A 13,916-nucleotide genomic window follows, 5' to 3' on the forward strand; every position below is an offset into this window, starting at 1 on the left:
CAAATGTTGCTCCTCCAAGATGGAATAAAGCTACATGATAACACAGGTTGTAAGGGACCCCAGCTCCTGCTCAAAGCAAGTTCAGGTGGGTCCGGTTGTTTGGTGCCTTGTTTCTGCCAAATTTTGAGTGCCTCCAGGGATGGAGATCCCACATCCTCTCTGGGCTTTTCTCCCAGTGTCTGAATACCTCCATGGTGAACTAATTTATCTTCCTCTCTAACCAGAGTGTCCCTTGTTGAAATTTGTGCCTTTTGTCCTTCAAATGTTGCTCCTCCAAGATGAGCCTGGGTCCATTTTCCTCATGCTCTCCACCAGGTAGCTATAGATAACAATGAGACCCCATTCTTTGCTTTCTCTTCTCCAGGCTGAACAGAGAGCCCAGGTCTCTCTGTCTCTCCTTGTATGCCATTTGCTTCAGCCCCCCAGCAGCCTGATGTCCCCACACCACCAATGGTGGGCTCAGGCCAGTCTTCCCTCTACCAGCGAGGCCAGAACTGGCCACGGCACTCCAGATATGCTCTCACAAGTGCTGAGAAGAGTGAAGGATCACTTCACTCAGCCTGATGGCTAACGTGCTTGCCATATAGCCCTGTACACAGCTGGCCTCTGCTGCAAGGACACCTTGTTGACTCAGGCTCAGCTGAGGACCTCAGGCCAGTCTCTACAGAGCTGCTTACTCTGCATTTGGCACCCAGTCTGTGCTGGTGCACAGGGCAATTCCCTTCCCACGCAGGACTTCGCATTTGCCTCTCCTGAGCTTGATTTGCAGGTGCACCCTTAGGCCATAGGTGGCACTAGTGAACGATGTAACCCGCGGTGCCACCGAGAGAGCGGCACTGCCGAAGAGAAAGCCAGCACAGGGCACACCTGGGTTGCTTCGCTCGGAGCAGCAGCCGGGAGAACAGGAGCAGACATGTGGCAGGACGTCCTTCCAAACGCCTGGTGAGATCTCCTCGGAGACAAGGCCCTCCAGGCGTGGCTCCCTGGGGTTGGGGTGGGAGAAAGCCCCTGCAAAGTCACCAGAGCCCTGGAGGGTGGGAGCATGCGGCTGAGTTCTCCTGAGCATGGGTGGCGAGGGGGTTTTATTAGACTGGGCCTTGTTTTGTGTTACTTGGAGAGCTGCTTCTGGGACATGCTTGCTTTGTCAGCAGTGCTGAGTTTGTGCTATGGCCATAATGTCTGGTTTCATGCCTCTGGCTCACTAGACTCCAGAAGGGATATTAGGGATATACATGGGGGTATTATTACCTGTTGCATAAGCTGCTCAGACTCCAGGGGAGGTGGAGGCTGACACTGTTTGCTTTTGGGAGCTCTGTTCTTCCTTGTCTGGGAGTGGTTTAAGGACATACTTCCTTAAAGATCACACATAGGCTGACTCAGAGACCATTACCAAATTGCCTTGGTGACTGTTGCAGTTTCCAGTACAGGCACCACGTTCTGCCTCACAGGCAGCGATGTGAAACGATACCAGGTGAAAAGAAACACCCAGCAGACATGGTTTTTCATGGAATTTCATGTCCTCTTTTTTTTTTTTCCCTCTCTCAAGGTATCGGAATTATGACACCAAACACCTCCCTGACCTTCCACAAGGCAGAACAACAAGAGTTGCCTTTGTCACTTCTAATTCTGCTAAATTTTAGACTGTGCTTTTCTTACAAGACAATCTACCAGGCAGAAAGAGAACCAAGGAGGATGTTTTCTTTCTTTATTGGAGGCAGATGAGACCTAAAAGCTTGGTATCCAGTCAGGAGTAGTTAGACGTAGCAGAGGTATTGCAGCTCATTGAACTCTGAACAGGGAAAGGTCCCACAAGCCTCTCCTCATGCCAGCCCTGTAGCACAATGAGTATCACATGGCTGGCAGCAGAATAACCCTTGAGCTTGAAAGTCCCCTGCCAAGGCTGTACACCTATTGCTACACAGCAGTCAAAATAAACTGTATTCTTGGCTGAAGTAACACAGCCACTTGTAGGGTGAAACACCACAAGGATACCTACCCGCTTGTTTAGTACCCTTTATCTAAATTGTGCTGAAGGAGGGAATATTATGGCAACAAACTATCCCGGCTAAAACACAGCCCAAAACCACTGTGTCTTTATGAAGAGGTGATTCTCTGAGCACCTCTCCTTCTGTCTCATCCAAAAAGTAGGAAAAATAATGGCAGATGGTTGTGGGTGGCTAAACACCTTGTGATTCCATGGCTGGGCAGTAAATAGTGCTGGCAGGTGACATTCTTTGCTCCATCCCCAGGGGTTGATACCATCCAGACAACACTATCAGTCTATAAGGAGTTGTTGTTTTTTTCTTTTCTTTTTTTAGGGAGTGCATCTTGTCCCGGACCAGGTGAGTGAAATAGCCTCTCTGTGCTGAGGCCTCAGTTTTTTATTAGCACCCTGTTTGGGGCACAGCATAGTCCCTTCCCTACCCTGGATGACAACAACAACAAAATCTTCATTCACAGTCCCATTGGAGCCCCCTACAATAGCCCCAGACACCAAGGGAAGCTGGAGAGCTTAAGGCACAGATCAGAGGGGCAGGAAGGTACATTGCATTTAGGACTGATTGCTCAAGTGTTTCAACAGTCTTCAAACATGCTGTATGTCTATTAAAACCAGCTCTGGTGACTTAGCTCCCACACCTCAAGAGAGTCTGAAACTTTATTGTCTAGAACAGAAACAGGGACACCAGGCAGACAACTGAAACCCTTACCCATGGAACACTAGGCAGAGGCCCAGTGTTGCCCTAAAAGATGATAGAATCTGTAGGGGAGCTAATTGCCAAGAGGGTCACCTCCAGTACATCCAGCTGTCTCCAGCAGCTGAAGACCTTTGTCTCTGCTCCTGCTGTTGCTCCTCAGCCCATTCTGACTGTGAAGTTTTTATTCTTGAAGGAGTCCAGCTGCTACTATACCATTCACTTCAGTACCTGCCTTAAAACAGATTGGCCCATATCCTATTGACCCTTGTGCTTCAGGGCACACATGTTCACAAAGAGAGGGAAAAGGAAGCCTTATGATCAGGAAGTTCTGATCAGCAAGGACTTGGGGCACCTAAAAAACACTTGCAGATGTAACCCTGCCATCTTGCCTGTGATCTTAAAAAATAACAGATCACCTCACCTGCTGCTGATTCCATGGGAACTATAGGCATCTGTTACAGCTCAGGCTCAGTTGATGTGGATACAAGCCTCAGCATAGTCCCTTTACTCTTGACACTTCTGTTGTTGAATACAACTTTATGCCTCCCCAGGTCTTTTGAATATTCTCAGAAGAATGCAGTCCTGGTCTCTGCGGGCGCCCTGGGGGTTGGAGGGATGCTGGTTTACTGGCTGAGGTCTAGGCACAAGATCAAGACTATTGAAATGGGCGATGGATGGTGGGGCTCAGGTGAAAAACCCCTAAAAGGGAAAGAAGATGAAAGTATCCGTCCCTTCAAGATTGAAACATCTGACAAAGAAATTGAGGTACCAGTGGCTGGGTTGTAAGGAGTGGCAGAAAAACGCAAGGTGGAGCCCGTCTATCACCCACCTTACTGCTTCAAGGTCATGTCTTCAGGGTGATAGCAGTGCACTTATATATGCCAGCACAGCTACCTAACTCCATTAGATGATGCTCTGGCTCCTTTATGAGTGGGATTTGAGTTTGGATTCATTGCAAGGTCCCAGAAAGACTTTCTAAGACCACAGACCCTCCACGAAACCTGGTGCTGCTCCTGTGGAAAGCTCAGGCTTTGAGCAGCAGACTTTGACAGTGGGTCTCCAAATGGTGGAGCAGAGAGGGTGTTGTGACAGCAGTAGCACTGGTGGGGTAGGACTGAGGGGATTCCACAGAGGGAAGGGCTGGAAGGGTGAAGAGGGATGGAGTCTTGACTAAGTCGCAGCACCTCTGTCCTTGCATGCTGCAACTAGCAGAGGGCAGCTGTAGGATCCAGGTACCTCTGGGTGCCCTAGGGCAACTGATAACCTGTAGAAAAATATATTCCCCATATAAGCAATTCAGGAGGTCATGCAGAGTATGGATGGCACCGCTTCAGGAGGGCTTGTGGTGTCCCAGAGAGCGACATAAAAGCCAGCAGGGCCAGGAGAGCCCCGCCCATGCCAGCCCTGGCACAGGGCAGGCAGGGGCAGGTGGCCAGGCTCGCAAGGAGTCCTCCCCCCACAGGACCTGCACCGCCGCCTGGAGCAGGCCCGCTACACCCCGCCGCTGGAAGGGGCTGCCTTCCACTACGGCTTCAACTCCAGCTACCTGCAGAAGGTGGTGGCCTACTGGAGGAACCAGTTCGACTGGCGCAAGCAAGTGGAAGTCCTGAACAAATACCCGCATTTTAAAACCACCATTGAAGGTGAAAGGGTCTCTGGCTTGAGCAGGTCTTACTTTGAAATGCACCAACAGAAGGGGGGGTTTAAAAGGTTACAGTCTTTAAGACAATGGTTCTGCACCACAGCTTAGTGACATGAGTGAAATGTCACTAATGGAGGCTATACTATTAATAACTGTCTAGAGATTAAGACCATTACACGGTGACAATAACATTAGGTCTGCTTTAAGATGGGCTTCATCTGGTTCTGAATCTGTTCTAACTAATGATGAGGTTTTCTTCTGGTATTGCCTTAAAATTGTAAAATTTACCCCGACTCTTAGGCTAGAATAACTACCACCACCACTTTTTCACATTTCTCTTTTTATCACCCATGTATTTTGTAATTTTGTCATGTTTTCGCATGTGCCTTACCTGCATTATGCTATACATTGAAGTGCAACTCTACTTATATACTGTGAGACCACGTCCTCAGGAGATACATGCTCAATCTCCTGTGACCTCAATACCTGGGGCTGGGATCAATATCTCTGCCTGTACGTAAAGAGGAGACATAGGTACAATACCAGGCATCCCCTTGCAACTAGGCATCTTCTTGCCATGGGCTGATTGTATAACGTCTGCTACAAATGCTAATTACAATTTTGCCAACCTTCTCCTTCAGAGACCCAGGCAGAACCTGTGATGAAACTAGAGGTTTAATTTATCTGTCTTGGATGTGTGGCAGGGCTCGATATCCATTTTATCCACGTGAAGCCCTCCTATGTCCCTCACGGCCGAGCTGTTCAACCTCTGCTGATGGTCCACGGCTGGCCTGGCTCCTTCTATGAGTTCTACAAGATCATTCCTCTGCTCACGGAGCCAGCCAGGCATGGCCTGAATGAGGGTGATGTGGTGTTTGAGGTCATCTGCCCATCCATTCCAGGCTACGGCTTCTCAGAGGCACCACACCAGAAAGGTAAGCAAGGAATGGGCTCTGTGGGAATCACAAGGTTTTTTCAGTAACCCCTCATCCATCCCCAGTCCCGCTGGGCACTGCAGTTTGTGAATCCAGATGCTTGACTCTGCACTAACATTCATGTGGTTGAGGCTCTGGAGGTGCCTGTGGAGATTTTGGCAGGAAATGGTAGCTGGAAGCTGGGTCTGCTTTCTGCTTTCTCCACTTTCCACTGCATTTCTATCATCTTGTGTTCACATTATTGCCAAGGAGTGAGGCAGAGCAGCATAGCACACTGTGCCTTCACACAGCCCATGAGGCTGTGATCTTTGGCCAGGGGATGAACACTAGGACAAACAGGTCTCCTGTGTTTATCTTTACCTACAGGCTTTGACACCATAGCAACTGCTCGGATATTTCATAAGCTGATGAACAGATTGGGCTTCAAGGAATACTATGTACAGGGAGGAGATTGGGGATCTGGTATTACCACAAACATGGCCCAGATGCTGCCACGGTGAGTAACAAACGGAATCAGTGCAGAAAAGCCACCTCCAGTTCTTACCATACCTTCTAGCTCCATGGTCCTGGTCCTGCCTTCTGTTTGCCCTGCCTCTCATCTCCTTCTGCTTTGTTTCCTCCAGGGACATCCCCACCCCTGTGCATTCCTCTGTATTCGTGTGCTTTGCAGTGATACTGGTGCAGTTCTCACAGTTCCTAAATTTCAGTGCTGCTTGGCTTCTCTTTCACTAGCTGTGGAAGTAAACTCTGCTGCATTTTGATTTGAGACCTCTAGGATACAAACCATCGTTCTGAATCGGAAAGAAGATAAATTTAAGTTAGCAGGGAGAAAAGGAGAGAAGGAGCTCAGCCTTTCAGCAGCTGAACAGTACCACAACATACAGGACTTTCCTATCTAAAATGCAGAGTTGAGACTGATTGGAAGAGAAACACAATGCCTTCCTTAGAAGATGGCATCATAGGTCACGGTTTAGCATTTAAGGTAAAGCAGGCACCACAGCCACACTTAGGTTGGAGAACAGATAAAGTGGGAAAGCTCTTAAAGCATGTAGATTGCAGGTTGAGCAGCTCACTGTTCCCAATAGCAGTTGTGGTTCACAGCACCCAAAGCACTGTAGCCACATGTGATCTACTCAAACTTTTTGGAAAATACCCAACACAGCCTGTTCCCTACAGCACAGCGTAACACCAGATCAACAGCTGGAGCTATCAGCTTGGATAGGTCACATCCAGAAACTGAGTACCTAAAGATAACATTATACCAGTGGCACAGCTGGATGGAGGTGGCACCAGTACCATTTCTAACTCCCATAATTATTTTTTTTTAACCATGATGAACCTGAAGGGTTTTTAGGTCTTTTTCTCAGTGAAATGCTTCTACCACAGCTCTGGTCAGACTAATTTTATAAAAAATCTGGTGACAGATAATCACTTGATTTAACCTTCCATTCATTAACTCAATTTTAGATCTGTGAAAGGGCTTCATCTGAACCTCATCTTCGTTGGCAAACAAGGTTTGAGAAGGGTGATTTCTGTGATGCTTGGGGCTTATGTACCATGGCTTGTAGGCCTCACTAGGGAAGATGCTCGACGTATGTACCCTTTCATCCAGAAGAATGTGTATGACCTTCTGCGAGAGTCTGGATACTTACACATCCAAGCCACCAAACCAGACACTGCAGGTAACGAACCTTCTCTGTAACATTATGTACCTTGTACACTAAGCACTTACAGTATATAAAAACTTAGAGTTGAACAAAAGCCAACTTTTATCTGAGAAGCAATGAGTTGTGGTGACTGAATGCAAGATTGGGGGACAAGATAACTTCCTTTTTCATGGTCATTAGACATTAAAAGGAGCAGCTTAAAAAAAGATGGAGACACTAAATATAAATTTTCAGGGCCTTTTAAATGGCATGCCATTTCTCTTGGGGAAAGAACCCCTTTACAAAAAGCTTCTTAAAGTAATGCACAGGGTCCTCAGATGGAAGCTTCTAGAAATAAATGTAGACAAAACCAAGAAAAAAAATCATAAGCAAGTGCAATGTCAAACTTGCAGAAAGATAGATGCAGCCCTAACACCTGAAACGCCAGAAGCCTGACATTGTTAAGGTGCCAGTAGATAACGAGTCTGAAGAATGATATGGCCATCTCAGACAAGTTAAATTACTTCCATCAGTCCCCCCTGGGGAGGATTATAGGGTATTCCTTTATTGAAATAAACCTTCACCAGCAAAGGCAGCGGAGCTGTCAGATGTGGAGGCTGTAGAATGAATGCCAACCCATTTTGGTGATCCACTGAAAAATAAGAAACTCAAGCTGAAACACCAACTAATGCCTAGTCTGTTGCTTGAATGGATTGCAATACCACAGAAGTGAAAGGAGACAAAGAGGATACCAGGGTGGGGTTGTTTTGTTGTTTTGGGTTTTTTTAAGAGCCAAACATTGAAGGTAGCCCTAGAAAAAAAAATCAGTATGTCTAGTCTCTGATGAGAAAACTAGCACAACTATTTTAAAGAGGAGAACTGCTTTACAGGTGATATCACTGGGAAATCATGCTTCAAAAATCAGAGCTCTGGCAGAATCAAAGAGCTGAGGATGCGGTACTGGAACATATTTAATTTCCAAAAGAGCTTTGTTGAGGTTCCTCCTCCTGTATTCTTAAAGAATTTAAACTGCCTTAAGAAAAGAATTAAGTTCATGGATTAATAACTAGCTAGCATGACAATCCAAGTATAGGAATAAGTAAGCAGGTTCCAGGGAAGGGAGAATATCACAAAAATCTGTGCTGGCACCTGTATGTTTTAACATGATCCGAATATTTCTACAGATAAAAGTTAATGGTTAAGTGAAAACTTGACAGTTATCCAGAGTTTTGTTTAATCTAAAGATAACTGCAGAGAGTTGCAAAAACATTTAAGTGACTGGTTGATTAAACTGGCCAATAAAAATGGATGTCAACAGAGTTCAAAGCAATTTAAGTAGAGTAAGAAAAATCACAATTGGCTTTAGTTTGACTGCTGCCATGTGAGAGAATCCATGAGTCACGGATAGTGCTATGAAATGTCGGCCAGCTCAGAGTTTAGAAGAATCTTACAAATGCTTAAAGAAAGTAAAAAGAGACTAAGATAAAACACTAAATTGATATTTAGAATCTGTTGCACACTTATTCACCTTGTTTCATAAATATATTTTAGAATCAGAATAATACAGGAAGGGGAGAAAAGGAAGACTGAAGTGACCAAGCAGCTTCTGTACAAGCACTATATATAGTCTGGAACTTTTCAACCCAGAAAAATAAGAGCAGGGATTTTGTAGCATACTAAAATTGCAAAATGTAGAAAGTGAAGGAGGGGTGGGGGTGTAATGTTTTCTCTACTTCTCAGTTTACCAGTTTAGTTTTCATTAGGCAGTTTTAAAGCAAAGCCAAAGTATTTTCAGTCACCACAAGCTGAGATGACAGTGGTACAGATTGAATGACTACTCGGCTGCAAACAAGACTAGTATTTCTGAGGATCTAATCCACAGACGCTGGATACAGTGGTTCAGAGACAGGTTTCAGCCCAGAAAATGCTCATCTCCAGATGGGCCATGTGCTAGGTGGCACATTTTAGGCTGCCTAGCCACTGCTGGTAAAAGCATTTACATGACTGATCTGTAGCAGATCACCGTAGGCCACTGCAAGGAAAGTGTTGTGTCAATGCACAAACTTACTCTGCCTTAGCTTGTCCACTGTTAAATTGAGACCACACTGGGCAACATCTTCTACAAAGTCACTCAGTGCTAAAGTCCCACTGAAATACGCTTGAGAGCAGGCAGCACTGAGCATATCATAACACTGCAGCCCAGGGTATGGCACAGGAATACTCCTGAGGCAAGGCTCCATCACTGCTGGAGTAATGCCCACCCCTCTGTTGCAGGTAAGAATACAGACACGTTATGCCACGTACCCATTGTGTTTGTGATGTTTGTTAGTGTTCCCAAAAGGCAGGAAAAGATAACAGATACACAACACTCCACTTAGATAAAAAGTGATGAACAGCACTCAGGGTCCTGGTTATCCATCCTAAGCAGGACAGTGCTCCCAAATAGTTTCTTTGACATTTCTTTTCAGAGTATAATCCCTTTACATCTGAATTTTCTCCTTCTGCCACACATTACAAAGAAGCAAACATAACTTTCTTCTTTTGTACAGGAATTACTTGAGCTTGTAGTGCTGTAAGTTACAGCCAGAATTCCATTGTGGCAAGTACATCAAGGATAAAGTACTACTAGGGCTAGTAATATACAGGCTCTTCACTAAAACCTTTGAAGAATTCATGAAAGTCCAGTTTAACTTCCACTGAACTATTGCACTGCCAGGCAACTGCAATAGCTCTCCCATTCTTCTCCTGAATTAGGTTGTGGACTGAATGACTCCCCTGTGGGGCTTGCTGCATATATTTTGGAGAAATTCTCTACCTGGACAGATAAATCATTTCTGCATCAAGATGATGGAGGCTTGGAAAGGTAAGAAAAAAGATGCTCTTCCATGAGAAGGCTCATTAAAAGAATGAGTGATGATAACTAACAAGGTGATAGATAAAAGACTGGCCAGTCAAAGCTGAGTTTTAAGAATGAAAGATTACACGTGACAAGTAGGAGTTTAAACTTGTAGCAGACTGCCTGCAAACAACTGCTCCAGCACCAAGCAGTTTTGCTCTGGGCACACGGTTGCCTATTTATCTGCTCCTTGAGAACAAGTGGAGACCAAGAGGAATGACGGTTCTTCAGGGCATGAGTCCAATATAGCATATTGAAACACAGCTCCCAGTGAAATTTCATCTTTCTCTCTCAACAGCAAATACACTCTTGATGAGCTTTTGACCAATGTGATGATATATTGGGTGACGTCCTCCATCGTGTCCTCCATGCGATTCTACAAGGAGAACTTCTCCAAGGACCCTGGTCTAACTGCTCATGCCAGGTAATGAAGTAGCAGGTGTAAGACAGATCTGCAGATGAGGTTGTTTACACAGACAAATGCGGTTCATTTACATCACTTACAGCAGCAAATTTAACTAGTTAAAAAGAAATTTAAGTTCTTATTTCCTTTTGATAAATACACTTATAGGTTCAAAAGAAAAGCGACCCTGAATTCATACAAGGTAGATTGTTGCCAAGATAACACAGAAGACTTATCAAAGTATATTTGGTCTTGTGTTCAGAACACAGGTCTCTATACTAATTCACCAAACAAATGTGATCTGTGGCTCAGTTCAGTAAAATAAAAAAAAAAAGTCATGAGTATTTGTAAGAGAGAAGGTTAAACTGGATTAGGAAGGACACAGCTTACTGGGGGATAAACTAAGAACTACTACTGTTAAGCACAAACAATTTGGAAAGCAGTATTTGAAACCAAATAACTTCTCATAGCCACTGGCTTTAAGGTGTCTGTAAGAGGCTGGCCAGAAAAATGCTGCTGAGCAGAATTTTCCCAGCGATTGATCATACAAATAGAAGAGTCTTTTTCTTTGTAGACTGAAGCAGTTCACCATTCCTCTCAAAAGAGTCATTTGTTATGCTGGGACCATAAATTCTAAAGTAAACATGAGCTAGGTCATTTCTGCCTTTCACAAAGGGGTGTGGCATCTTGCCACACATCACAGAACTACAAACCAATGTAAGCTTAAAAAAATCTGAAACATTTCAAGATTGAGCTCTGTGCCAAGCTGGCTCTGCTTTATGCATCTTTGGGTGTAACATTCTTAAATTCAAGGAGATCCAAATACAAGTGAAGCCTTCAGCAGAGTACAGACCACAAAAGGGGTTGTTGTGGTGAAACTTCTACAGCTGACTGTGGCAGTTACCAGAGTCAGAAGGTTTTTATAGACTCTCCCCAAGACTTCTTTCAAAAATGCAGCTACCTAATGTCTTCTAGGGTTGGAGTGCATGTTCCCACAGGGATTGCAGCTTTTCCTCAGGAGATAGTACATACACCACAGGCCTGGGCAAAGGAGGTCTTCAAGAACATCATCACTTACTCTTATATGCCACGTGGAGGACACTTTGCTGCCTTTGAGGAACCAAAGCTTCTGGCACAAGACATCATGCAGTTTGTCAGAAAGGTGGAAAAGCTGTGAGCCTGCAGCTTGAATACACACAATGGGAACAAGTTGCCCTGCTACCAGCAGAACTTTTACTTTGAGGAATTAAATAAATCCAGTGTTATCATATACAGAAAATAACGTTTTATTTTGATAATGATTATAATACTAAATTAACAAATTTAGTTATAAAGCTCTAAAGCGTAAAAAAAGCATCTTGTCTTCTTTCATTCCTGGCACCATAGCATACAACTGCTGCATTCATAGTTCAAGTATAACAATATGTAAACAGCTTAACGCAGGAACATTACACTCATTTGGGGAAGAGAGCAGAAAGGAATTGGCCCCTTGTTCCTCAGAACTAAGGCTTCCCTTAAAAAGCTTCTTCACATACCTGAGTGCTACCATTGCAGCTTTGGTGGAAGTATAAAGGGTTTTGGTCTCCTGAGCACAACCACTCCTACGTTCAAGTTCTATTTCATTCAAGAGACCTGTGATTACATATTCAAGTGGGCAGCTGCACATAAGGCAGCTGTCTTCATTTTAGCAGTTTTCCCCCTAGAGCTAGCTTTAGGAGCTACTACACATTGTAAACAGTTGTTAATGGTTAATAATGCAGACACAGCACCCCTAGTGTTCTCCAAGCTCAAAACAGAACTAGGAGGAATTTGTATTTATCTCATTGCATTCCAAGAGATCGAAGTTAAAATACACACCAAGTGAAGAGGGTGACTTCAAGCTCTGCCCTCCTTTCAAAGGATTTTTACCACCTCATTATACGTATTTTGCTAGCAAGAAACTGCAAGCAGCCTCCAGTTTCTCTTCAAATAGGAGAGCACTACTGGGAGCTGTTAAGCTCATTGCATTAGATACACACAGCTGGCTGAAGAGGACCCCAGCAGATAGCTAGTTCTGACCCAGTGTTCTAAGGCTTCCCCTCCTTCCCTCCTGTCTGACTCTGCACTAGACACCAGGCCAGAAGAAAGGGTTCAAATTCTGCTTCCAAGGAATACACTGACTTAGAACAGGAATTTAACAGGTAAATATAGTGCTGAACTTGATCACACTCCCCACACCTCTTCCTCACATTTCAGAAACATCTTATCTTAAGACATTAAAACTTCTAAGATATAAATGTTAACAAGAAACTAAGGTTTTTTTATGTTGTTTTAAATAACAATTAACTAGCATATTGGGCAGGAGTCCTAACTTCCTCTGAAGAGGGTTACAGCAGAAACTGCTCACTTTTAATTATAACATTGTCAGGTCTGTTGTACTAAAAGTTAATAAAAATAATTAGGAAGGTGTGCCTTCCTGCCTCCACAGGACTGCTCAACCTCTTTTCATCACCAGTACAAGATCATGCCAAGCACAAGACCTCCCAGTAGCTGAGAAGTCCCCCTCATCAGATTATTAAGGAACTGGCCTTGAGTTCAGGGGAAATGTAACTTTATCAAATAGATGGGCAAACACTTGAGTACTTAGCCCTGATCAGAGTGGAGGGAAAGGTCTCCTTTGATAGGAACAGGGTAGTTAGGAACAGTTAAGGCCTTTACAGTAAAGGCCAAGTGTATTAATAATCATGGAAATTATCTAGAGTCCCAAACAACCAGCTAATGTGGTAATTATTACCCAAGAAATGGCTGAAATAAACTCGAGAGGGAAGACTGGGTCCAGCATTTGCCAGTTGAGCAAGTACACAGCAGAAAAGCTTTACTCTACACACTAGTTCCTCTCCTGTGCCACAACTTAGGTCCCTAAAGAATCACTGTATGCTTGTGCAGCGGCGCCTTAAGGGGCATTTCCTTTCAACAGTTCAGGAGACTCAGATTAACACAGTCGAGATACAGGAATGCAGCAGATGCCCCGGAGTAGTGATTCAGATAGACAAGAGTACAGGGTTACATTGGATACAAGTTATTACCACTTTAATCAGCACCAAAGGTTATTCAGTATCCCGTTACAGTTCTACGGAGCACAGTTCATTCACGAAAGCCTTTGAGCGTCACCGGGGCTTGAAACCAGACGTAGTCCTCCCACGCCGGGGTCACGGGCCGAGGCGGCGAGGCACTAACGTTGATGTCTCCAGCAGAGGACAAGTTCACAGTTAGTCTCCTCCCTCGGGCGGGCACTTTATAGTTGAGCTTGGGCCGGAACCAGCCGACGCCGCAGTCGCGGTGCCCCTGGAGCATGACGGCGGTGCCCGTGGCGGGCAGAGCCTGCAGCTCGCTGAACACGTCCGCCAGGAACAGCGCGTGGAACAGCTTGCGGACGCAGCGCGAAGGCTTCAGGCTCTCCTCGGCGCTGGCCTCGCAGAGAGCCTCCAGGTTGAGCTCATACAGCTCCTTAGGGTTCATGACGTTGCCTCCAAGTAGGATGAGAACCCGAGGAACCAGTGTCAAGCTAAACATTACTTCCAAGTGCTGGAGCACTCCTTCCAGCTCCATCAGCACCTGCTGGCACTTTTTGCTTGCCAGGTCCACAGAAGGTGCCTTCTTAATTACATCTCCATCCTGGAAAGCAAAACAAAAGATTAGAATCATAGAATCCTTTGGGT

The 13,916-nt window shown here is 45.0% G+C and overlaps 2 protein-coding genes across 2 annotated transcripts; one reads left to right on the forward strand and one right to left on the reverse strand.

Moving 5' to 3' along the window:
* Positions 1-828: 828 nt before the first annotated feature.
* Positions 829-11,429, forward strand: LOC103775848 (epoxide hydrolase 1-like). The gene is made up of 10 exons (XM_008943317.1): positions 829-942; positions 2,319-2,342; positions 3,248-3,461; positions 4,159-4,339; positions 5,043-5,273; positions 5,640-5,769; positions 6,741-6,955; positions 9,674-9,782; positions 10,114-10,239; positions 11,194-11,429. The coding sequence occupies exons 1-10, from the start codon at positions 914-916 to the stop codon at positions 11,393-11,395; spliced, it is 1,461 nt and encodes a 486-aa protein (XP_008941565.1). The 5' UTR covers positions 829-913; the 3' UTR covers positions 11,396-11,429.
* Positions 11,430-13,341: 1,912 nt separating this feature from the next.
* On the reverse strand, positions 13,342-13,872 carry MAD2L1BP (MAD2L1 binding protein; the record flags this gene model as incomplete). Its single annotated transcript, XM_008943318.1, has 1 exon — positions 13,342-13,872. A coding segment is annotated over one exon (531 nt), but the record flags the coding sequence as incomplete, so codon positions are not given.
* Between the last annotated feature and the right edge of the window lie 44 nt (positions 13,873-13,916).

Source organism: Merops nubicus, unplaced genomic scaffold (genome assembly GCF_000691845.1).
Source record: "Merops nubicus isolate BGI_N331 unplaced genomic scaffold, ASM69184v1 scaffold3027, whole genome shotgun sequence".
Lineage (NCBI taxonomy): Eukaryota > Metazoa > Chordata > Aves > Coraciiformes > Meropidae > Merops > Merops nubicus.

Excerpts from the sequence above, each read along its gene's own strand:
- LOC103775848 (XM_008943317.1), top strand. The coding sequence starts at position 914 with ATGTGGCAGGACGTCCTTCCAAACGCCTG. Across the intron at positions 6,956-9,673 it reads CACCAAACCAGACACTGCAG|GTTGTGGACTGAATGACTCC; the intron begins GTAACGAACCTT and ends CTCCTGAATTAG. Across the intron at positions 10,240-11,193 it reads GGTCTAACTGCTCATGCCAG|GGTTGGAGTGCATGTTCCCA; the intron begins GTAATGAAGTAG and ends AATGTCTTCTAG.